Below are 25,773 nucleotides of genomic sequence, written 5' to 3' on the forward strand. Positions count from 1 at the left end.
CGGTCAAATAAAAGTGCAGCGCTTGTAGTGCGATGCGCTATATTACTGTGCCGCGCCGAGCTGCGATGAATTGACATCGTCAATTAAGTGCGGCGCGGCGCGCGCTCTTCTTCGAAGAAATTTGACAAGTACAGATGCAGAGTTACATCCGTCAACCTTACCATTGACAAATATTGTAGCGTAATGCACTACTGGGCCGCGCTGCGCATCAAATAATTAGTCTCGCGAATTCTTCCGTAGGTCGGCCGAGCGTGCTAAATCACTCTACAGTCGATCTTCGAAATTTTTCTAAAAGGCCCCCCGACAGTTGAGACCAAAATCATTCGATGTATTTTCGGACGCTGATTCCGAATCACCCCCATGACATAGGGTTAAAATGCTCCCCTAGCGAGATATTGGCGAAAAACTGTCTTGATCACGTGATATGACCATATACGGAGGTTAGTCTAATTTCTCGTTAGGGTTAGGGTTTCAGCATATGCTTTTGTTAAAGATTGGGTTAGGGTTAGGGTTGGGATCAGATTAGAGGGCTATGATTTCGAATAGTCATTCAGGGCCACCAAGAGAACGTGTTTAAAAAGTCACGTGACAGTCGAGTGTAGAGTGATTAATCATCATCCTAGGTCGGCGAGATGCACTACTGGGCCTTGCTTGTATCACGTCGTGACCCCCACGGTTGTTTCACTTTCGTTCTTATGATACAGGGGCCGGAGCCGCGCACGACTCTCGTGGGTGGCGGATCATACATGACAACGTATGACAGTTATTAACTTGCGGACATCCACAAAATTTTTAAAACACTTTTGACATTTTGATTGGTTACTGGGCGGCACTCAGCCGCGCCTGTCATTCCGCCGAATCTCTATTCTCTGATTAATTATTTTGAACATAAATGTAATAACCTGGGGTCCCCAGGTAAAGTAGCGCGCGCCGTTTTCTTCTCGAAAGGCAAGTGCTACGAAGTATATAGCGCGCCGAGCTAGTCGATTAACAATGGACCAACCTATATGTCAATATGGGGACCGGACGTGTACTTTACCATGGTAGACATTCTTAGACATCAGCTATTACATAAGAATTTGACGGATGTTACTCGTCTAAATTTCTTCGAAGTAGCGCGCGCCGCTTTCTTTTCGAAATGTTGGCCCGACGGCAAGTGCTACGAAGTAGCGCGCGCCGGGCCTGACCATTAACAATCAACAATGGTCAATATAAATATTAACAATAGTTATATGCATGGTTGATGTTGAGCTAAACTGTGCAAAAGCTGCGCGCGCAATGCAAACTACAAGCGTTTAGTTGCAAATCAAGGTCTACCGAACTTTGTAGGGCGCGAAACGTTTTTATCTTGACGTGTTTGTGCGTCCTGAGTAATCAGCTCGCGGTGGGTAAGAGGTCTAATAATGACAACATTTTTAGACCTCTTAAATTTTTAGACCTCATATCTCATTGGGAAATTTTTTTGACCATTGTTAATGATCTGGCCCGGCGCGCGCTACTTCGTAGCACTTGCCAAGAAAGCGGCGCGCGCTACTTCGAAGAAATTTAGACGAGTAACATCCGTCAAGGAAATTTTCAAATGCGTGATGCGAGTAAAAGCGCCGCGCGGTAAGACCCCCTGACCCCTCCAATTTCATGCTAGACATAGCAGAGGTTGGAGGAGCCATAGTAAGTGAAAAGAGCTGGAATTGTTTGTTTCTGCCCATTGGTGGTACCTGTATCATGTATTATGTATATAACGATGATGTTCATGTATAAATTTGGGGATTGAAGTAGTTTGAAGTAACCAGAGATATGGTTAGATGTATACATTTGGGGATAAGATAAGATAGCTGAATTGTGTTGCTCCATAAATATTATCTGAATGTTGTTATGTTACCATGAACAAAATGTTCATGCTGAACATTTTGCTGTGCTGCAAATAATTAAGATAAAGGGCAGAGTAGATTGCCTCAAGTTAGTTAAAGAATTACGCTTGAAGAAGGAGCTTGCTGAGATAATGAGTGAAGTGGATGAGAATACCAGGGAGTCATTGCAGCTGGTACAAGAGCATGGGTCAGGAGCTTGGCTAACATGTCTTCCCATTCAACAGCTAGGGTATGCTTACAGCAAGCAAGACTTCAGAGATGCTGTTCATCTCCGGTATGGTTGGGACATCCCTAACACCCCAAGATTCTGCGATTGTGGAGCCAAGAATGATCACAATCATATCCTCAACTGTAAGAGAGGGGGGTATGTGAACTACCGTCATAACAACGTGAGAGACTCCGTTGCTGAATACCTTAGGCTGGTGACCAAGGATGTGAGGATTGAGCCCCTTTTAACACCTATAGAATCGGCCAACTTCCAACAAAAGGGCAACAATGCTGATAAGGCTAGGCTTGATATATCAGCAAGAGGAGTGTGGAGCACATTTGAGAGGACTTTCTTTGATGTGCGCATTTTCAATCCTAAATCGCCTACATATCAAGGAAAGACCATGCCACAGCTCTACACTCTGCACGAGAATGAGAAAAAGAACCAGTACATGAACCGAGTGCTACAATTGGAGAAAGGGTCATTCGTCCCCCTTGTATTTACCACTACAGGAGGAATGGCACCGGAGGCCAAGCGTTTCATAAGGAGACTTGCTGTGTTGATAGCCACCAAGACAAAGGAGGACTACAGCCAGGTGATGTGTAACATCAGGACACGCCTGAGCATGGATATAATGATGAGTGTGCTAGTAGCAGTTAGAGGTGTACGTGGAAAGGCAAAGAAGGCATGGACCGCCCCTATATTCAACGTCTCCTTCAACCTGATACCTGAGGAGAAGAGCTACGAGGGATAGATGATATCTATTGCTCAGGATTTACGATTGTGCTCTGCCAATTGCATCACTTGATTTAATTTATTGTATATATATCACCCTACGCGCGTGGGGTGGACTCCTGGGGTGGACTTTTATTCAGCGCGTATTTTGTAGCCTGTTCAACTTGACGTTTTGAATCGTTACTATCTCAATGTCACAGATACACAGAATGTGAGGTGATCATCTTAAAGAGAAACGTCTCAGCTTTCACCTGGTGTAAAGTTTATCTTTGTACTCAAAATATAGCTCGCTCAGTGTGCAATAGAAGTTGACAATACAATAACCAAGTCCGCGACCGGTCGTCAGATACCGGAGTCTTGCACAAAATTGGGTCCCTAAATTAAAATTCTATGACACAGTTACCATGCAGAAATGTCTGGAGTAACATTTGGTGAAAATTTGAAGGGTCTACTGTTAATATTGCAAAAGTTATTGAAAACAAACTAGCTTAATCAGAAGTTTTTGGGAAAATTTCAAATTTTGTACGTAGTGGGGTCTACTGGGGTGGACTCTCGTGACGCGCATCTGATGGCGTGGCTTTTTCAACAGCAGTCAGTACGGCCAATATCAGAGCACAAATTATTGTGAGTAAGACCTTAATGGTCAGCTATGAACCCCTCACTAGAATAGTAACCGTATCTAAAAACAAGGAAATGTTATTCCGTCAAAGCTCAAATTTTTTACTCTTCTCAGTGCAGTTACTATGAATGTACTAGCTAAGTATCGTTGATCGTAGCTGCATTACACAGTAAAAGGTAACCAAGGAAGACTGCTGATTAACGAAGCAATTTCAACGTGAACAGTTCCAAAATACATATTCATGGCGACGATAGTTCAACTTGAACCTTTATAGTTTTTACAGTCTAAGATCACAATAAAATCACGTGAACTGCGAATCACAAAATCAAATCACTCAAATCTGATACAGTCCCGTTACAGTACGCTTTCGTGACAACCTCAACGCTTAAAAAAATAAATATTCTGCAGTCTTGTGACCACCGATGGCCCTAACTCTCCCTTGTCCGCGAGGAGCATCGTTGCGACCATGGGTTTCAGTTCTTTGTTCTTCCCACTCGGCTTCGATAGATCGAATTGGCTGGAAGTCAATCTATCAGAAAGACCTTTGTCGATCTCAGGGGCGTGGTAAATTGTGGATGTCGGAGTATAAAGCTTCCTGAAAAGATTGAGACATTCACTCGGTCTGTTGTAAATATCGAATAGTCCTTGTAGGCCGAGATTTAATTTATGTTGGGTTTGATAACTAGAGAAGGCGATTTGATATTCATTGATAGTATAAGAGTATAAGCATATAAGCATAAGTGTTAAGTTTATAAACCCCCTTTATGGTACCTCGATATCAGTATTGAGTAATCATCACTCAAAATCTACTTATTAAATTTATTAACTAAACAAGTTAATGTATTACCGTCCTAGAGAGGTTTTCCTGAGAATTTGAAGTCTCTGTAGGTTGCTGACATGTCTACTAAGCTCTTCGATTGAGGAGTTTTGGACCCCTCGGCGGTCCAAATGATTTATAATGCTGTGGGCATTTTCAACATCTATCGAGCTAAACGCCCTCGCAGCATAACCTGTAGAGAATGAACATGTCATCAATGCAAAGTTCAATGATAAAAATCAGAGTGGCCGATTTCAACGGGCAGAATTCGAATATCATGGCCTTGGGGAATGGACTATTTTTTGTCGATTTTACTAACCAAACTGGCAAACGATTGTTGATTTTCGTCACTAGTCTAAAATGAAAGCAAACGTTCGGCCGAACATTTACATGATTAAAAACTTACCGGTTTCTTTCGTTATTATGTACAGACATAGCCGGGCTTGGGTTCCGCATACGATATCTTCTATCAGATTAAAGTTGAACCCACACTTTGTACTGCTCGTGGGAGGAGAAAAGCAAACTGATACCTTTTCCATGAGCATCTCGTGTAGTACCATCATCATTTCGATTCTGATATCAGCTGCAAAATTCGTCTATTACTAAATGCTAGCTTTTCGAACTTCGTATCTTGGAAATAACAATTTCTATGAAAGAACACACACACACACACACACACACACACACACACACGCACAGAGACACACTCACACACACACACACAGACGCACAGAGACACACACTCACTCACACACACACACAGACAGACAGACACACAGACAGACAGACAGACAGACAGACAGACAGATACACACACCCACAAACACATACAGACATAGACACACAGACACAGCATAAACACAGACACACACAGACACAGACGGACACACAGACAGACACAGATACACACAGACATACACACACACCCACAAACACACCCACAAACACACACAGACACATACACACACAGACACATACACACACAGACACATACACACACAGACACATACACACACAGACACACACACATAAACACACATAGTTCACTTCAGTACACTACATTACAATTACAGACACACGCAGTACAATCAGAGACACACACTCGATACAAAGACAGACACAGGCACAAACACACAGAGTACACTTCAGTACAATCACAGACGCAGGCACAAAGACATATACAAGAAGAGCAGATTGAAGTACCTTCATTTGCAGATGTTGACGCATTGATCTGTGGGATATGTTCTTCAGTCTGTAACTGATCATCTGCTAGAACTGTCTCATCTGGATCAACCGGAGGAGTATCTTCCGGCAGGAGTCTGAGTGGGTCTATCGGGACAGCCATGGATCGCTCTCCGTACCTTGCTGAAATAAAGACAAAGGTCAACGACGGATGTCGCATGTCAGTCCTGTAACTAAATGTAATGCAAAATAGTGAATAAATAATTTTTACATCTGAACGATTGTTCATTGATTCTTTGAATCTGTTCATTGATTCAAAGAATCAATGAACAAAAGTTCAGGATTTTACCTTCTGTTAAGCTGTTAGCACTGACTCTAGCCCCCTCTCCCTACAAAACGACCATATCTCGGGCTGAAGCTTTCAACCGTCTTGCCTCAGCAGCCATCTAGCACAGTCGACCTGTCCTGTTAATTATGTGATCATCAAGTTACCAAATTTAATCCTTCAATATTCAAATAATTGATTATCAGACAAAACAGAGTTTAGAGCTCGACGTATGCTTCAGGGTTTCACACTGTGCTGTAATCAAACGCATGACTAAAACCTCTTGCTACTATTACCAATGTTAGATAAACCCATATTGTTAAGGCGGTCAAATGATTTACCTGAGTTGATCGCGTCCATGAAAGGGTTCAACTGCGCTCTGTCCAGCTTGTTAATGTCCGCTCCAGCAGCCAGCAGTGCCTCCGCCTCCGTCACTCTCCCTGCTTTGCATGGCCAGTGAAGCGTAGAGCTCCCCTCTAAGCTCTGTGACGATCCGACGAAGGATCCAGATTCCCTTCTTTTCTTTTGAGATTGCTTCAATTCTTCCTGGAGTATGCGGATTACCATTTTTATACTTCCATACAGGGCGCGTGAACAATCAGCAATGAATTATCAATTAATCAATCTAGTTTTTGAGTAAAAAGTCCACAGATTGTGATACATTGGATTTGATATTGGAAAAGACATGGCTCACCAAGTACCTTTTCATGTGCTTTTTGGAGGACAGGGATGACTTATTCCCAAGGGTCGACCGAGTCCTCGGCCTCGGCCTCGGTTTTACCGAGGAATGGCGATTTTTCCTCGGCCTCGGCCTCGGCCTCGGTCAGGAGGACAATTCCTCGGTTCGCCTCGGCCTCGGTCAAAAATAGATTCGAAATTCCTCGGCCTCGGCGAAATTTGACGATTTTACCGAGGATTTGACCGAGGATTTTTGTAAGGTTTGTGAGGTTAATGTAAACGAATTTGTAAAATTGAAAATAAAACGACCAATTGACCAGGACACAAAACTAAAAATATCATAGTCTAAGATTCATCGTCTGATGAAATGACAATATCTGAGCACTCTGAATCAGAATAATCTTCTGTGCACAGCTCAGAAGAAGGGGGACAGTCCTCTTTATTTGGGGCTTCAAATTCATTTGGACAGGGGCCGAAGTTGTCCCCAAATGTTCCGATGTTCTTTTTGAGAAACAAGCACCCCTCAAAGTTTGTTGGCTTAAGGCTGAGGCGATTTAACTTCAGGATGTGCCCTGCTGTAGAAAACAATCTCTCTGGTGCTGCTGAGCTCGCCGGCGCAGATAGATATTTCCTTGAACGCTCAGCAAGGTTCGGATAGGGGTGGGCGACAATTGACCCCCCGACAATTGACCCCCCGACAATTGACCCCCGACAATTTACCCCCCGACAATTGACCCACGGCTGACCTTGACCCTGACCCAGGACCCAGGACCCAAGACCCAGGACCCAGGACCCTGACCCTGACCCTGACCCTGACCCTGACCCTGACCCTGACCCTGACCCTGACCCTGACCCTGACCCTGACCCTAACCCTGACCCTGACCCAGGACCCTAACCGTAACCCTAACCCTAACCCTAACCCTGACCCAGGACCCTAACCCTAACCCTAACCCTAACCCTAACCCTGACCCAGGACCCGATCAATTGACCCCAGTGTAATTACATGGGGGTCAATTGTCGGGGGGTCAATTGTCGTACTAAACCCTAGATTTCGCGACAATTGACCCCAGTGTAATTACATAGGGGTCAATTGTCGGGGGGTCAATTGTCGGGGGGTCAATTGTCGGGGGTCAATTGTCGGGGGGTCAATTGTCGCGGTACCTCGGATAGCTCTGCTTATTAGCATGCCCACTCCTGACTCTTGGCGAACTTGCCCCTTCATAATGATTGTAACGTGTGTACACAGTATAGTACACAGTACAATCTGATTAGGTACAGTGCGCTTTTCCTAATAAACAATGCCCTTTTTCCCAACAATTTTTCTGCCAAAATTCCTCGGCCTCGGCCTCGGCCTCGGTCAAAATTTGCACTCCTCGGCCTCGGCCTCGGCCTCGGTCAAAAAAAGAAACCTCGGTTGTCCTCGGCCTCGGTCTTAACTAACTGTATTTTCCTCGGCCTCGGCCTCGGTCGAAAATCCTGCCCTCGGTCGACCCCTGCTTATTCCTGCGTGCCATTTCACCATAACTATCTGCTGTAACAGCAAAAATTAGAATTATGTCGGACATAATTCTAAAAAATTGGAACATTGTAGTTAATCAGTGTGGTGCTAACAACAGAGAGCGATTTGAACGGTAGGCAATTTCATAAATTTCATTAACTCGATATAAGGATGATTGGAACAGGCTAAAATCTACAATGTGGCATTAATAACTGGCTATATCGCTGCATTAAACGATTAAAGTATTGCTAACTATGGATATTCTAAGTGATCTAGGCAGAGGGGAACCGGCACAGCCAGATTGCGTTGTCTTCACTTTCAGTGACTAAGTTTCACGATAGAAAGGGGAGTAGGGGATTATGACGGAGTGAAATTTATTTAGCAGGGCAAACAAAAAACAACTGACAGCACTGAGCAAGTGAACTGGAAAATTGAGGAACGAAAATAACAGTGGTTGTCAGCCCTTTCCGTAGCAATCAGGATTTCCCAGGAGATCGATCAGGCAATCAGGATTTCCCACGAGAATGCTCGAGTCAACGCGCGCACTTGTGTCACGTGACGGCCACGTGACGCTCTAATCGTTGTCACGTGGTACAGAAGGGATGTTCTGATAGCGTCGATCTCGACAAGAGGGAGTTTCTCACGGTTTATCTTCAATAACTATCGCTATTTTTATAGTAGAGAGTTGAAACTTTCACCAAATGTTTCCCTAGACATTTCTGCATGGTAACTGTGTCATAGAATTTTAATTTGGGGACCCAATTTTGTGCAACACTCCGGTATCTGACGACCGGTCGCGGACTTGGTTATTGTATTGTCAACTTCTATTGCACACTGAGCGAGCTATATTTTGAGTACAAAGATAAACTTTACACCAGGTGAAAGCTGAGACGTTTCTCTTTAAGATGATCACCTCACACTCTGTGTATCTGTGACATTGAGATAGTAACGATTCAAAACGTCAAGTTGAACAGGCTACAAAATACGCGCTGAATAAAAGTCCACCCCAGGAGTCCACCCCACGCGCGTAGGGTGTATATACTGTTTGACATTCTCCCGTTTTGGGCATTCATCAACAAAAAAAAATAATGTGCCTGTAAGACTATTTAGCCCAGGATACCAAAATTAAGTACATGTTTAATGCTACTATTTTAGGATGCACGAAATTTAAAACAATTTTTAATGAATAGAATATCTCCAAAACTAAGCACTATAAACCCTATGTTGCTTTATAGCTTGTATGTAAATTTAGCCTTTCCAGTTAGTATGACAGCTAAAAGAGAGGCCCCTACAACTTTCAGAAGCCGAGATACAAAAGTCATATATTTGCGCTTGAGGGTAATTTAGAAATTTCCCCCAAAGGGTTGGGACTACTGATAGAAATTGTGTACCTTATCAATTCTGATCCAGAATGACCTTACAAAGGACCTGGTTTCTAGAAAAGTTGTAGACACCAAACCGCATACTCGATTTCATTCAGCTTCTTATTGTCTTTTCAAAAAATTGTCTTTTCTCTAGAGTAGATTTTTTTCACTCGCTCCAGTGAAAATCAGTTTTTGTGGATTTTTTCCAAAAGTAAGCATTTTTGGCCTTTATAACCTTTGTAGTGTCAATTTAAACATAAAACATGTGTATTGCAGTCATTTTAAGCTAAAAGTTTGAGTCTCTAAGACCTTTAGAAGCTGAGATACAAATTTTATGAAATTTGTGTCTACGCCTGAGCTTAAAATTAGTTTTTTTGCAGATATCTCGAAAACAAACAATTTTAGACCATACATCGATTAATAAGTTGTATATAAATGTGGCCATTGCGGTAATTTTAAGCTAAAATTTAAGTCTCTATGACCCTCAGGAGCCGAAATACAAAAATCCTGTATATACGCGACTGAGGTTAATTTAGAAAATTTGCCCTGTAGGGTTGTCTCTAGCGAAACAAATTGTGCACCTAAACGATTTTGGTTTAGAATGACCTAACAAACAACCCTGTGTTGTCAGAACTTGTGGACATCGAAGTGCACACTCAACTACACTCTGCTACTAGAGTACTTGTACACATATCACAAATTATTTTATTTTTATAAAACCACTTCTGTGAAATGGTTATTTTGACTTTAAATACTTGAACTAAATATGAATTGATTGTGGGTATAAAATAAAATTTTGTTTTATTAAATTTTGTGTTATTAGACGGTGGAGAATGTTAGGACATGTTTTGCAGGGTCATGTTGATGGACTAGCAAATTCCTCAAGGGCATAATATTGCATGTTGGCCCCTGTTTCTAGAGCAAAACACACATCCTTGCTATTAGTTAATAGTTAAAAGTTAAGTTTTTTTAATTGTCGCACATTCAAATGATGATTTGACGCCTCCCTAAGATACATATAAGATGCATGTAAATTTCAATTTATAAACCTTATTTCTTTAGGTATTTAATGATAAGGAAATGTATAAATGGATTATCCTGGCATTAGTTCTAGTTGCTGAAACGAAAATCCACCCTGGTATTTTCTACTTTCCTTCAGAAGAGGTTTGTGGTCATGCTTTTTGATTTTAACAGTAATTTTGATTTCAAATTCCAATTTGATGCCTTTAAGAGGGAAGGGGGCGGGGGTCTTTATGAAATTTCTCTCGAAATTGATTTTATAGTTGTTTCTGATAGAAGGGAGTGATATCTATCTGCTGCTTTTAGTCCCATGAAAAAATATTGTTTCTAGCCGAAATTATTGCTGGTCAAAGGTCAGCGCTCATGTGTAATTGTATTGCGGGAGCGATTTTCAATTGCGCGCCCTGAAAATCGAGTCTAAAAATCTATCTTCTCCTACAGTTTTTGAGCAATCACCTTGAAACTTTCAGGATATGTTCTAAGGACAATTTAAAAGATTTCCTTCGATCAGAATTTTAAGATAGGCCTTAGAAAATGTTTTATTCCATTTTGAAAATCTTGGACCTGGAAAAATCGTGAAAAAATGAGGTCCAAGATTTTCAAAATGGAATAAAAAAATTGCTAAGCCCTGTCTTAAAATTCTGATCACCACCAAGTTTCAAAGTGATTGCTCAAAAAATGTAGGAGAAGATAGATTTTTAGACTCGATTTTCAAGGCTCGTGATTGAAAATCGCTCGTGCAATACAATTACACATGAGCGCTGACCTTTGACCAGCAATAATTTCGGCTAGGAACAATATTTTTCTAGGGATCAAAAGCAGCAGATAGATATCACTCCCCTCTATCAGAAACAACTATAAAATCAATTTCGAGAGAAATTTCATAAAGACCCTGCCCCCTTAACTATAACTATATGACTTCTTGACCAGCAATGTATAGTTTAATAAACAATCAATCTAGAAAATTCGCACTGTTTTACAGGATGTTGGTGATAGCCCAGGAGGCACATCCCGGCCAAGGACATTTTTCAGCAGCTCCTCCTTAGATGGAATGTGTAAGTATTTAGGTTTATTGTTAGGTTAAATAATTGCTAGAACCACGACATTCTTAATATTTGAAACAAATAATCGATGACTGTAAATCCCATTCAATTAAAAGTAAAAATATATGGAGAAAGACTAGATATTTTATTTCCCTAGCCTCATTTAATAAATCTAGAAGTTTGTATAACCTAACCATTTGCCAGTCACATGTAAGCAGCCTGCTGTGGACGTCCAATCTAACTACACAATCAGTGTTTGGAGTTTCAAAACTCAGTGCTACAGAATTTATAACGATGAAGTCAACAGACAGATGGTGAATAGCAATTTTTGTGATTCCTTGTTAATGCATATTTTTGAATAGCACCATGATACTTATTATAAATCAGCAGGCTTTTATCTTACTAAGATGACATGACACTATCTGTATTTAACTATGTGTTTCTATTTAACTACATAGTACATAATATGGCATACATTAGGAATGAGGGAGCCATTCAGTGGTGCTCCTTACATCACAGACACAGCATATTTCAACTAATTAAACCACCAGGTATCAGGAATAGTAAACTACCTGTTAGCACCAACAGAAGACAACAAGCGCTTTGTGGATAGCTGGGCAAGTAACTGGGACACTACCTGGATCAGGTGCTATGAGATGGAGGTCACGTGTGACTCCTTCAACCCTGCTATCCCTGACAAGTTCTCTTCTGGCTGGAGGTATTGTTAGATTTGTAGTTAAATTTAGTTATCGTAATGTTGCTTTCAGGAGGTTACATTAACTTTGTTAGACTTACTTTTACATCAGATGTGACTCAAGCGAGCATTAAATAGTTGTGTCCAGTATCCCTTTAGCCTGTTTTCTTCTCAATGAAATGTTACTCAATAATTGTTACAGGTTATGCAAGGGGTATGAGTAGTTTTGTAGTTGATTGATTGATTGAAAGCCCCTCGTAAGGGGATTGTCTCTAATGAACTAATTTATTGTTTACATCATAATGACATAATCAGTTATAAATAAAAACCCCGAAGGGCACCCCTGAAAACATAACTACTAGAAAATATATCAAAATTTAATAGAAAAATGAGGTCAAATGTAATAAATCGTAACAAACTGCATCTGCAATTAATAGCATATAAATTTTGAATTTGTAATTTAATGATACAGCAAATTATAAAAAATGTAATAAAAATCAAGCAAAAGTTTTGTTCACAAATCACATTTACAATGGGTGATAAGAATTGAATTAAATTAGAAACTTAATTCTGGACGTTGGATTTAGCCCCAATTAGCAGCAAAAACAATTACGAATTTCTATTTCTATTGGACCTACGGAGGCCGCTGATTTCGTGGATGATAAATTTACTCGTGTACCACTCATTTACATTATCAACCCCATTCTGCAGCTTCAGTATTGTTCTCTTGCATTGTGATTTGATCGCCTTCAGCGATTGGCATGACACTGAATTAAATGCTTCGTCTATCGATGAGTCTACAAGAATATTGAAGAATATTGAATTTCTATGTGTGGCAGTGTTGCCGTCATTGAACCATTTATAGTTAGCCTCAGTGATAACTTCTGAGTTTCGAGACGGTACATTTTCGTGAATAGTAGTAGTTAAATTTAGTTATCATAATGTTGTTTTCAGGAGGTTACATTAACTTTGTTAGACTAACTTTTACATCAGATGTGACTCAAGCGAGCATTAAATAGTTGTGTCCATTAACCAGTAGCCCTTTAGCCTGTTTTCTTCTCAATGAAATGTTACTCAATAATTGTTACAGGTTATGCAAGGGGTATGAGCAGTATAGAAAAATGTCAAACAAGGACGATACTGAACCTAAAGCAGAAACTGAATCAGACACTAAACCAGAAGATAAGGTTGCTGAAGATACAGAGAAAGTAGAGGATGATGACGGTAATTTATATATATATATATATATAAATTATATATTACAGCAATTGTTTTTAGTTGACAGGGCAAGGAATTTTATTCGTTACCTAGGAACAGGTTATTGATCTAAGACAGTAAGTTATAAAAGACTGATTGTTAAAGGGCGGATTATCTCGCCGGTCATTGTTTAACGTTTCCAACTTCTAAATACTGACATACTGGCAGGCCGAAAGAAGAGGGATACAGGAGATACAATCAAAGCGGGTATCAAAGACTTCGCTAAGGGCGAGGATCCTCTGTCTGCTAAAAGAACCTACAACCTTATCAACGTACGTATTCTGACAACACACAACAACAATTATACTGCTCATTAAATATTGCTCATTTTATCATTTTTGTCTAATCTAAAAAAGGTATTTTTTAAAGTATAGGTATTTATTTTATAAGTAGGATATTTATAATTATTCTCGTTCGTAACTGTTTCTAAGTACATGTACTACAAAGTCTCGCTGTGTAACAGTAGATGTACAACTTGAAACACTGAATCATTCCAGTTTCTGAAAACTGTTCTTTGTATTTTCCGTCAATTGTCTATTGGTGGAGATGTTAATTCTTTGTCTTTTTTTCTAAAGCTCGCTGTAAAGCTGTAACAGTCTTAACATAGTAAAATGTTCCGCCAATATAATTAGTTCTACACTGTCAATACTTTATTGGTTCTAATATATGCTAATATATGCTAATATATGCTAAACACGTTTCTACTGTGCTATTAGTGCTTGCATATCACATAATATGTACAGTAAACGCATGTATTTTGTACATGCAAAAATTCAGCATAATATCACTGCATCAGTAATCATTACATTACTCATGGTACACGTTTAACAAAGTAAGAAGCCGTTAATGTTACACATTTTATAAATATCATCTGCTCCCATGTACAGTTGTGAAGGTGTGACTAAATGTACAGTTGTAACATAATGGCACACTCATGTTACATGTTATATGTTACATGTTACATGTTACATGTTACATGATACATGTTACATGTTACATGATACATGTTACATGACGACGTTAAGTTGCAGAGGTGCTATTAATTGAGTGTATTTAAACTAAAATGGTGTACTGTCTTATAGTGTATAGCTATATAAAAGTGTATATTGTACAGTACACTGTTCCTAGTCTGGTGTGCGCGTGTCTCACAGAATACGTGCTGTAATTTAATGATGTGAACTTGAGGACGGAGAGAGAGTGAGGGGGGAGTGCAAGTGAGGGGGGAGAGAGTGAGAGGGGAGGAGAGTGAGGGGGGAGGAGAGTGAGGGGGAGAGAGAGTGAGGGGGAGAGAGTGAGGGGGAGAGAGAGTGAGGGGGAGAGAGAGTGAGGGGGAGAGAGTGAGGGGGGAGAGAGTGAGGGTGACGGGACCTCAGTCGTTATGGCAGAGAGTGAGTTATTTTCACTCGCTGTTATATTTCTAGTAGTATTATCTACCTTGTACAACACAATCAATACTAGTAGACACGGGTTACACTAGTAGTTATATAATAGTAGTACTGATAATAAAACCACAATGTGTTACTAAAACCCAGTCAAGCTGTAAACCACCTTATTAATGTTGTACCGTTGAGGAGTTGAACTTTAGCATACTCTTAATATACTACTTATTATAATAACATACTTCTGTTAATTGTAACCTGACTCTAATAAATAAACCTGAGTATAGTTTGAGAGAATATGATTAGTGGTAGTAAAGTGTGCGGGAAGGGCCAGGGGAGGGGGGGGGTTCTCACAGAAATTAACGGTTTGAACTGCAGTTGACTGGACAGTTTATCCCAACTTCTTATGAAATTAAAATACCCAACACAAATAGTAACAACACGGCACAGTCAATACTGTTAACAGTTATATTTAATTAAATCTAACGCTATATTTGTGCATCTTAATAAAGTACCGAAGTAAGTTTAGATATAAACCTAAAATATCATTCCTATTTAATAGAAGTATAATGTATTACTGAAATAACTTATATAATTAATTACAGGTAACTAAGACAGGTTCATTCTATATTGGCTGGCAGGTTACAGGCTCTCAGAACTCTCCAGTTAACAGAGAATATGTGAGTATACTATACATGTATCTCTAGTGTGTAATTATAATAGTGGGTAACAATATTATCCCACCCTCCTCCACCTTTGTAGCTGATTAGTGGATAAGTAGAGTGTGGTTCCTTAATATCAGCTAGGAATTATCCCAATTTAACCGACTACACTTTAGTCACATTATAATTATTTTATTTCAGCATGTTCTACAAATTGTATCACTTATGTTGCTATGTATGATGTTATTTACATGATGGTAACCATGGTAACTATTTAGGTGGAGCTAACTATAAAAGCAAGAGATAGGAACCTCAACAGTTACCTGGAGGCTAAAGATTACCCTCTTTTGATCTTCTTTGGTATTCTGAGTGGTATATACGCTGTTCTAGGTATGTTACAAAATATTTAACATATTTAACGTATTTACGCTGTCCTAGGTATGTTACAAAATAATCTCGCTAACTTCTTCTCTCGCTCAAGAAGCTTCTTCTTATTTAAATCGGTGTAAAAATTTGATCAGCGTATGTATAATAGAGGTTGATAATGTTGACGTATCATTACAGCGTTGGTATGGTTGATAGTATGTGGTATTCACTACAGAGATATCCTACAAATACAGATATGGATAGGAGGAATGCTGGCTCTCAATATGGTGGAGATGAGCGTATTTTGTAACAAATATCAGGTTTGTGGTTATATTCTAAGTATTATATTAGTAGTTGAGGCTCTTTTTCTAACACACACTAGTTTGTACACAAAACTAGTTTGTACACAAAACTAGCTACTCCTTATTACTCCTCCTTATTTACCAGACGGTTAACAATGGACACGAAGTATCGGACGGTTTGGTGGTATTTGCAGAGCTCCTTTCAACCTTCAAACATGGCTTATCTCGTATCCTGGTACTTATCATTTGTATGGGATACGGCATCGTTAAACCCAGGTAATACTCCTCTCTCTCTTTATCTCTCTCTCTCTCTCTCTCTCTCTCTCTCTCTCTCTCTCTCTCTCTCTCTCTCTCTCTCTCTCTCTCTCTCTCTCTCTCTCTCTCTCTCTCTCTCTCTCTCTCTTTATCTCTGATTGGTTAGCTTGACTCACGTGATTAGAAAACAACTTTCTTGATGTTATCTGTTTGTTTACCCGTGTAATTGTCAGGTAATTACCGTGTAATTAAGTAATTACCGTTCTAATTATCAGGTTAGGAACAACAAAACATCTTGTGTTGGCTCTGGGTCTGGCGTACTGTCTCTTTGTCTCCATCGACAGTATATACGTTAAATTAGTGGTAAGTAAAGTTACACTCTTGCTTAATTACTTTTCAGTCTTTATCTGTACGACAGAATAACATTGTACGCAATGTCAATGACGTCATCATGAGTCATGACGTCATCATCCGTCATCGTACAATGTCAATGACGTCGGACTTGTTGTATTCTTTTCGATTATAACAAATTTGTTTATTACATAGATCCCCAATCATAGTGAGAAAGTGAAACTCCAGTAATATAATTGAGAATGGACCCCTCTAAATACACATACCTTCTGTAATCTGTTACATCCCCAATAAATGTAATAGATTTGCAGTGTAATTACCTACTAGTTGTAGTGTAATTAGTTAGTGTAATTAGTTTAGATTTGTAGTGTTATTAGTAGTGTTAATAAGTGTAATTATTAATGTAATTAGTAGTGTAATTAGTGTAATTAGTTAAAACCTCCCTCCTGACCAGGCTCCCACCAAACCAATGACACAGAGACAGCGGCTGTACGCCTACATCCCCCGTGCTGTGGTTAACGCTGTACTTATCTGGTGGATCATTGCTTCTCTCGTCTCCACCATCAGAACTCTTAGAATGAGGTGATTATCTAATTACCGTAATTAATTACCCTTACAAATAACTCTGCAGAGATGAAGTGCTGACACTTCACTAGGTACACCAGGTTGAGCCCCTATTTCTTACTTTTAAAAACATAATTTAAATCTCTTTAAAACCAGTACAGAGTCTGGTTATCGAATTAGGATAGTATAAGGAAAGTCGTAATAAATGCAAATATATTGAACAAGTTACCATGGTTACACGACACACCTTGAGTATATCATTTGTGTTATAATTTTAGTATCGAAGAGGAATGCAGTTAGTGATTTAAACACATTTTTTAGGAGGAGTGCAACTGTGCAGGTGTTTTGAATATTTTAAATATATGTTAAATATGTTAAATATGTTAAATATGTTAAATATGTTAAATATGTTAAAAATGTTAAAAATGTTAAAAATGTTAAAAATGTTAAATATTACAGGAGGAACGTGATAAAGTTGACACTCTACAGACACTTTAGTAATGCCCTTGCTTTTGGTATCCTATCTTGTGTAGCGTTTGAAGTATGGTGGATCCACCTTACTAAAGAGGGCTGTATACAGGTCAGAGAAACGTTCTATACCCCCTATATATATCCTAGCTATTAGTATATCCTATATTATTACCCTAACTATTAGTATATCCAAGAACTGGAGAGAGGTTTGGTTATGATATTTATTCTAAATAATCATATTTCCTAGAACTGGAAGGAGTATTGGTTATCAGATGATATCTTCTGGAATGTTCTCTTCACAATGATATTGATAGTGATCATGTTCCTGTGGAGACCCACCGTCAATAACTCCAGGTTAGGAACTAAATTGTTTAAATACTTAACATTGTAAACTACTTAACATTGTAAACTACTAAACATTGTAAACTACTTAACATTGTAAACTACTTAACATTGTAAACTACTTAACATTGTAAACTACTTAACATTGTAAACTACTTAACATTGTAAACTACTTAACATTGTAAACTACTTAACATTGTAAACTACTTAACATTGTAAACTACTTAACATTGTAAACTACTTAACATTGTAAACTACTTAACATTGTAAACTACTTAACATTGTTAACTACCTAACATTGTAAACTACTTAACATTGTAAACTACTTAACATTGTAAACTACTTAACATTGTAAACTACTTAACATTGTAAACTACTTAACATTGTAAACTACTTAACATTGTAAACTACTTAACATTGTAAACTACTAAACATTGTAAACTACTTAACATTGTAAACTACTTAACATTGTAAACTACTTAACATTGTAAACTACTTAACATTGTAAACTACTTAACATTGTAAATTACTTAACATTGTAAACTACTTAACATTGTAAACTACTTAACATTGTAAACTACTTAACATTGTAAACTACTTAACATTGTAAACTACTTAACATTGTAAACTACTTAACATTGTAAACTACTAAACATTGTAAACTACTAAACATTGTAAACTACTTAACATTGTAAACTACTTAACATTGTAAACTACTAAACATTGTAAACTACTAAACATTGTAAACTACTTAACATTGTAAACTACTAAACATTGTAAACTACTTAACATTGTAAACTACTAAACATTGTAAACTACTTAACATTGTAAACTACTAAACATTGTACAATATATACATTATACATTATACATTATACACGTCCTACAAGTTATCAGCTAATTTGTGGTCCCATCTTAGTCCCTTGTGAGTCTCATCTGTATGTTACACGTGGGTAATACAATATACAAGGACAACTCCTTATATGGGCATCACGTGTCACTACAAGGCCCGTATATATACTTGTATATCGTATTATATAATCATAGTACTATGCTATAGTCCACGTTTTCGTGTTCTTGTACGGTATAATATTGCTGCGTGTTAATAGCACACTATTCCATGTTGCTGTTGTTAACTACTACTGGGTAACGGTACTGTGTGAGGATGCACAAGAATTACGTAAAAATCATTTTTATCTGTGATATTTACTGGTCAAGTAAAGTTTATATTTGAGAGTTTACTTAAACCCATCAACTATTTTCATAAATCAAAACCAGTTCTTTTCAAATCTAAGTAACAAGTAAATAAGTAAAAACTAACAGTAACCTGTTCAGATACGCGTTCTCTCCGTTACTAGATACTGACGAGTCAGAAAGTGAGGAGACTATTAACGAGGCATTCGGTAATTACTTAATTAATTAAATGAGCAATTAGTTTTAATTGTCTTATTGCAATATGTTCGCAAACGCGAGTATTGAAATAATTCATTGTTAATTGTGCCTCTGTAGATCGAAATTTAAAATTTCTATGACAGAATCGTCGAATGAGAAGTAACAGTATACCATCTGCAAAGTTTTAGTTAAAGGCCTCAAATATGAAACATGGCTATTAGTGCTTTTCATTTATAACGAACATATGGCTAGCAAGAACTACTGTCTTGAACACACTAAACCGCTATTCACCGAGCAGAAAATTATGAACCTGGAGAATCTGCACATGTACCATACATTTATGGAATTATTCAAAATTCTTAAATTTGATGTCCCCCAGTCGATTAAAGATCTTTTCAAGTTCTGTCCTAGAAATGAAAAACTTCGTCTGATTGTCCCATTACTGAGGTTAGATATCTCCCAACAGAACTTTTTGTACACCTCTACGAAAATTTGGAATGACCTCAGCCCCTATGTATTCGAAATATGTGATGCTAATGTAGTTGGGTTGATAATCCCGGGTTCTTCCAAGAATTCAGACTTATCAGCTTCGTCAGGTGTTATTAAATCTAACCTTAAAAAGCACTTGCTATCCCTCCAAAATCGAGATGACCCTAATACATGGTAACTAATCTATATTATATCTCAAACTCTACATCCGGTACGGCTATGCACACATGATATCTCTCTCTGCCCTGAAACATGGCTAACCTTTTAAACTGTGATTCAAAACCTAAAGCTAAACTAAAACTCAACTGGGCTCTCCTTTGTCACCAAACTAAACCAATAAGTAATTTAAGATTATTATATTTTTCTATATTTGTATACTGTAATTAGTATATTGACGTAGTGGATGGTTGAGGGGGTTTCAAGCACAGGTCACTCTCAAATCCTAAAGATAAGCAGTGGCCTTCGGCACTTGAAACCTCTTCAAACCTCCCCTGATTTATTTATTATTGATATTGTTTGATTGTGCCGTAAAAATAAATATTTGTTTTATTAAATATTTGTTTTATTCATTCAAACAAGTGAAAACAAATCTTTTATGTCATGTTTCCAGGATTTGGACTGGAATTGCCTATGTTATAAGATCCTGTAACGCATGTGTACTGATTTTTGTACTCCTTAATTGTCAGAGGGCATGAAAATGAGAAACATAAAGAAGAACGGCTCGACGAAGAAAGAAGGAAACATTGACGAAGATCTAAAATGGGTGGAAGAAAATATCCCATCAACTCTTGGAGACACGTACGAATATTTGTTTTTTCTAATTTCCATTTTAGGCTTCACCATATAACTTATACTTTGTGGCGAATTTTCTTTTACAATTACTGATCGATCAGTTATAGAATAATTATCATTAACTTAATACCTGATTATTATTATTTCAGTGTGTTCGAGAAACTTATGGACTCAGATGAAGAGGTTGAACACAGAAAATACGAAATGTCCAAAATGCAGTGAAACATATTACCATACCAACTGGTTACCATACCAACTGGTTATCATACCAACTGGTTACCACACCAACTGGTTACCACAGCCACTGCTTTGGGACTGCTTTAGGACTCATTTTCCCCGATTAAATTTTATTGTATGGAAGCAGTTTAATTTATTTTCGTAGATTTCACTCACAATTTAAAGTCTGTAAAACCCACACTGGAGTATTTGTGATTGTCATTTTGATAAATGTAGACGTTTTCAACAGTGTGCACTTCGCTGAGTTTTATTTTGAAATCAAGGATTTTATAAAGATTACAGCTTGGTGTGAGAATAATTCGAAAAACGCTGGTCAAAAATGTTAACATAAATATTTATAAATTTTCACCACAAAGTTTTGATTATGTACAGCTGGACTTGATGATCACATAAACATTTGGACTACATTTATAAATAACCAACTTATCTCTTTTATTTAATGATATTGAACAGATATTAGCTGTCTGAGTTAACAACAACAGGCTACACGTGTTTATTTTACTGTAGAGTTATTCATATCATTTCATGCATGTTTTAGTTGTTTTGGAATTGGTAAAATTCGACCGAGAAAAATCGTCAGATTAAACAAGTTTTCATTTCTCACGGGGCAGAATTAATATCATGACTAAAGTTAGATTTCCTCTTAATTAAACATACAAATGTACTTCCCGCGAGTTACTCCCGTTTTGGTCAAATGTTAATTAATTAATTGATTAATTAATTAATGTTTATGTCTTGCATGTCAATGAATTTGCTTTCGGGGATACATTATTATTTGTTTTGCGCTCAATCGTTGCTAAAATTTGCTAACATTGTGTTACATTTGTTTATGTCAATGTTTCCTTGATGAATGAATAAGTATCTTCACTTCTCTGACTGATAATAAGATACGTTAATAAACCAAACCTCGATTGCATGATGAAAAAAGTGACACGCCCTATTTAAGGGTGTAATACCCATAAATGATAATGCTTGTAAAAATTTCTGATTTGTCAACGAAATTCTATAGGTCGAACATAAGTGTATAAATAGATTCGTGTACAATTATGACATCACGAGAAGCTCAAATGATGATCTCAACTGATAGCTAATGGTAAAATATGTACCAAGAAGACTTTATGGTCCCATTTTCTGTGAAACATTTTATTTGTTTTGTAGAATGGCCTATTCTTGTGGTCATACTTGGCTCAGAAAACGCTGTCTTCTTTCGTTCCTGATTGTCTCACAAAATTTACAGTATTAATTAGAACACCATATCTACCAGATATATATTTGATCATTACAGCATGAGGTCGTAGAAGTGGTATCTTAGACGGATCTTTAGCGAACTTAACTGCCTGATATTGGCAAGAAACTTCACGTGTTTGAGGTGGTACAAAAAATGGTGATCGGAGTTGGACTTTCTGTACCAAACTGTACCATGGTACAATATTTGACGAAAGTCGATTATCTCGAGATCTATAAGACGGATAATCTGAGCGAGTTTGGGCGAATTTCTATGTGCCAAACTTGAGATATGACTTCAAACACAAGTAAATATTTCAAATTGGCGGTTTCTAGCGGTACGCAGGCATATATTTCGAGATCTGAATGATAGAATTTTTTAAAACTTTCCTGATAGTTACATGGCTATAAGACGGATAATCTGAGCAAGTTTGGGCGAATTTCTATGTGCCAAACTAAATATATATCTGTGTTCCGCTAGAAACCGCCAATTTGGAGATATTTTCTTGTGTTTGAAGTCATATCTCCATTTTGGCATATAGAAATTCTCCCAAACTCTTACTCATTATCTGTCATATAGCCATCTAACTATCTGGAAAGTTTAAAGAAAATCTATCAATCAGATCTTGAGAAAATCGAAAATGTATTCTAAGTTATTCACTAAAACATTCGATTTTCGACCATTCCATATGGTACAGTTTTGTCGAAAGTCCTTCTGGGTGATCGGAAGTTATCAACTAAACTGTAAGGCGCGACGACATTTTATTGATCTAAGTACATTAGCCTATGGTTAACTCTGCCAGCTAGTCGCGCGTGCGCGCCACACCATAAGTAGAATGTTTTGAGTTTTTGGAGCCTTAGGACGTCCGCCAAAATCGCACATTTTCAGACCACCCTCCCCTTGTCTGGGAGTGTCCGAATTTTCAAAACCTCTCCCAGGTTCCCAGCTACTTTAAAGACTTGCTCTAACCAGAGCCCTCTCGCTTGCAGTTGGCAGTAGCGCGCAACTTGTCATACGTTGTATGACCCGCCGCGCACGAAGTGCGCGGCTCCCCCTGTATCGTCAGGACGATAAAGTGAAACGACCGTAGGAGTCGCAACGTGATACAACGCGCAACCGTGTCAGTAAAGTAAAGTAAAGTAAAAATTATGGCATAACATCATCACACATGTCTACAATTAAAGTATCAAAACACTACATGGAAAAATATAAATATCTTACCACCAAAATTAAAAAAATATTATATATATATATATATATAACTCTAAAACTCTGGTCACAAGAGCAACTGCCTAAACGTGCAGAAGTGAAAACAAATAAATAAAATACTAGCAATCCTTTAAATTCGCAATAAATAAGTTCGTTCAATGTCATTATATAATTCTAAAACCACATATATGTGACCAGTAAATAATTTAATTGGTCTATAGACTACTGTATGAAATTCTCAATATAAACTTTTAAACAATAATAAATTAATTAAAAAACACACAACAACCTTTGGTGTGTAAGAATGATTAAACAGCCTCATTTTGACACAAAATATCTTCATAATATTATAGTATATGCTATAATATTAGAACTGTTAAGTTGAGTTCAGGTAACAGAATTTAACTGTAATAGAACCTCTGCTGTGTTATCCACTGTTGAGATGTAGCCATATCTTCGTCCGGTCTAACATTGACCCCGGCTCATGAAATATATGCTTCGTCCGGTCTAACATTGAACCCGGCTCACTAATCATAGGGATGGTGTAGTTATGGTAGTTGGAATATAATCAACTGTTTAAAGTTTTATCTCTATTCGAAGGAATTCTTCTGCATCCTTTGTTATTTCCAGTGCTAGATCAAAGAACTCACGAAGTCTGCTCCATGATATCAACATTGAGTTCCCACCATAGCCTTGGTTTTTGATGTTGTGGAAAGGGTGTCTTTCAAGAAGCTCACTCATTTTGTTCCTTTTATCTGCTTGTACATCAGGACAGTCGGTAAGCAGGTGAAGTGAATTTTGAGCCCCTCGCCTACAATCACACAGTGGAGAATCAAATTTACTGCTTTTGAAGCGATGAAGAAATTCATTCATTATGTTGTTCGGATAGAACAAGCTTAGAAACAAGGTTTCAAGTTGCCTTGATGTTTTGGGCGGAAACTTGAGCTTTGTGGCGCTCACTGTAGGTGCCTCTGTATACCCTTCCAGCTGGTATTGGCTGTTTATGGACGATTGCCAAAGCTGTTCACTGTAATGTTTCATCACTGATTTACTGTAGCTGCATCCTTTTATTGATAGACTGGTGAGTTTTTCTAGATCATGGTTATTTATGATTTTTAGATCCTCATTAGTGAAGTGTTCAGGAAGTATCGAAGATTTCCACAATAGAAACTGAAATACATCTTTTACTTTTCCAGTTAGTGCGCTGTAACTGCCTGATTTCATTTGGTCATCAATAAGGTGTTTCAGTGGATCCTCTTTATTCGGGAATATATTCAGTTTAAGGATGTGCTTCACTGAGTTCACTTTGTTTGATATGTTGAGTGGCAACACACCAAGTATCATTTCAGCTGTAGTTAGTCTTACATTGAACACTGCACCCAAAGCTGCTTTTATAGTCCTATACCAAGCGCTTTCAATTTCTTTGATACTTCTATTATTGATCCAGACAGTTCCAGCATAGTGGATCCGTGAATATATGAGAACTTCAATTAGCCTTACAATGACATGTTGTCTGAATCCCCAGTTGCGGTTTGTATACTTGCATATTGTAGCCCACCGACCAAGTATCTTTCTGTTAATATCCTTTGCGTGCTCGATGTAGGTGAGCTTTCTATCCATTATCAAGCCTAGTACTTTGGTCTTTTCGACGAATTTGATCTCGTTGCTACCAAGACGAAATGACAACGGAAGAAGCGTTTCATCGTTTTCTGCAGTTCCGAATCCAATTAGTTCAGTTTTTCCGGGATCGCAGTTTATTATCATTCTCCATGTTATACTCCATTTATAGATAGCATAACATGTCATCTGTAGATTGAGAAGACACTGGTGTGTTGTTTCACCTCTGACCCTTAATGTTCCATCATCCGCAAACTTGAAAACCCCTATATCTGGGTTGAGGGTGAGATCCTGTGCAAGGTCATGCAAAAAGAATTTGAATAGAATTGGAGACAATGCTGAACCTTGTGGTAGTCCAAATTCTCTACATGCTGTAATGAAGCCAGTATAGTTGTTGAATACAAGACGAACTTTTCTGTTGAAGAGAAAGCTGTTTATAAGTCTCCACATACTTCCGGATACTCCAAAGTCGGACAACTTTTTCATGAGACCTTTTTTCCAAACACTATCAAAAGCTTTTTCAAAATCTATAAAGAGACAGATGACCGTGTATTTCTTCTGAAGATGACTACGAACATCATTATCCAGTCTGTTTAGATAACGAACAGTGTTGCGCTTTTTTGTGAACCCTTCTTGATACTCATCGCTTAGGCCCTTCTTTCTAAGGTGCTCTTCTAATCTATTAGCAATTATTTGTTCAAATACCTTACCAATATAGGATGTTATAGAGATCGGTTTTAATTAACTACAACTTTATTAAAAAATTTCAAATAAATTCAAAAAGCGCGGCTCCCCCTGTATCGTAGAAACTC

General features: G+C 38.0%; 2 protein-coding genes across 4 annotated transcripts in view; one reads left to right on the forward strand and one right to left on the reverse strand.

Moving 5' to 3' along the window:
* LOC134821775 (transmembrane protein 87A-like) overlaps positions 1–21,768 on the forward strand; it is a 56,397-nt gene extending 34,629 nt beyond the window's left edge. Inside the window, exons 1-18 of one of the 3 annotated variants that reach the window (XM_063832542.1) lie at positions 10,343–10,458; positions 11,297–11,369; positions 11,562–11,671; positions 11,909–12,075; positions 13,142–13,275; positions 13,477–13,580; positions 15,293–15,367; positions 15,628–15,739; positions 15,914–16,035; positions 16,163–16,293; positions 16,548–16,635; positions 17,078–17,205; positions 17,647–17,767; positions 17,906–18,012; positions 19,336–19,403; positions 20,568–20,679; positions 20,823–20,905; positions 20,938–21,768. In XM_063832542.1, coding sequence (XP_063688612.1) covers positions 10,375–10,458; positions 11,297–11,369; positions 11,562–11,671; positions 11,909–12,075; positions 13,142–13,275; positions 13,477–13,580; positions 15,293–15,367; positions 15,628–15,739; positions 15,914–16,035; positions 16,163–16,293; positions 16,548–16,635; positions 17,078–17,205; positions 17,647–17,767; positions 17,906–18,012; positions 19,336–19,403; positions 20,568–20,679; positions 20,823–20,895 — 1,809 coding nt within the window. In that variant the 5' untranslated portion in view covers positions 10,343–10,374 and the 3' untranslated portion in view covers positions 20,896–20,905; positions 20,938–21,768. Of the gene's footprint in view, positions 1–10,342; positions 10,459–11,296; positions 11,370–11,561; positions 11,672–11,908; positions 12,076–13,141; positions 13,276–13,476; positions 13,581–15,292; positions 15,368–15,627; positions 15,740–15,913; positions 16,036–16,162; positions 16,294–16,547; positions 16,636–17,077; positions 17,206–17,646; positions 17,768–17,905; positions 18,013–19,335; positions 19,404–20,567; positions 20,680–20,822 lie in introns of those variants that run through there. The other 2 variants (XM_063832541.1, XM_063832540.1) reach the window with 2 other exon arrangements.
* Positions 3,681–6,428, reverse strand: LOC134821918 (uncharacterized). The gene is made up of 6 exons (XM_063832748.1): positions 6,096–6,428; positions 5,779–5,894; positions 5,451–5,612; positions 4,654–4,830; positions 4,278–4,440; positions 3,681–4,025 (listed from the first exon to the last, which is right to left on the reverse strand). The coding sequence occupies exons 3-6, from the start codon at positions 5,590–5,592 to the stop codon at positions 3,809–3,811; spliced, it is 699 nt and encodes a 232-aa protein (XP_063688818.1). The 5' UTR covers positions 5,593–5,612; positions 5,779–5,894; positions 6,096–6,428; the 3' UTR covers positions 3,681–3,808.
* Positions 21,769–25,773: the final 4,005 nt, after the last annotated feature.

The sequence above is a fragment of the Bolinopsis microptera genome, chromosome 10 (assembly GCF_026151205.1).
Source record: "Bolinopsis microptera isolate Bmic1 chromosome 10, MBARI_Bmic_1.0, whole genome shotgun sequence".
Classification (NCBI taxonomy): domain Eukaryota; kingdom Metazoa; phylum Ctenophora; class Tentaculata; order Lobata; family Bolinopsidae; genus Bolinopsis; species Bolinopsis microptera.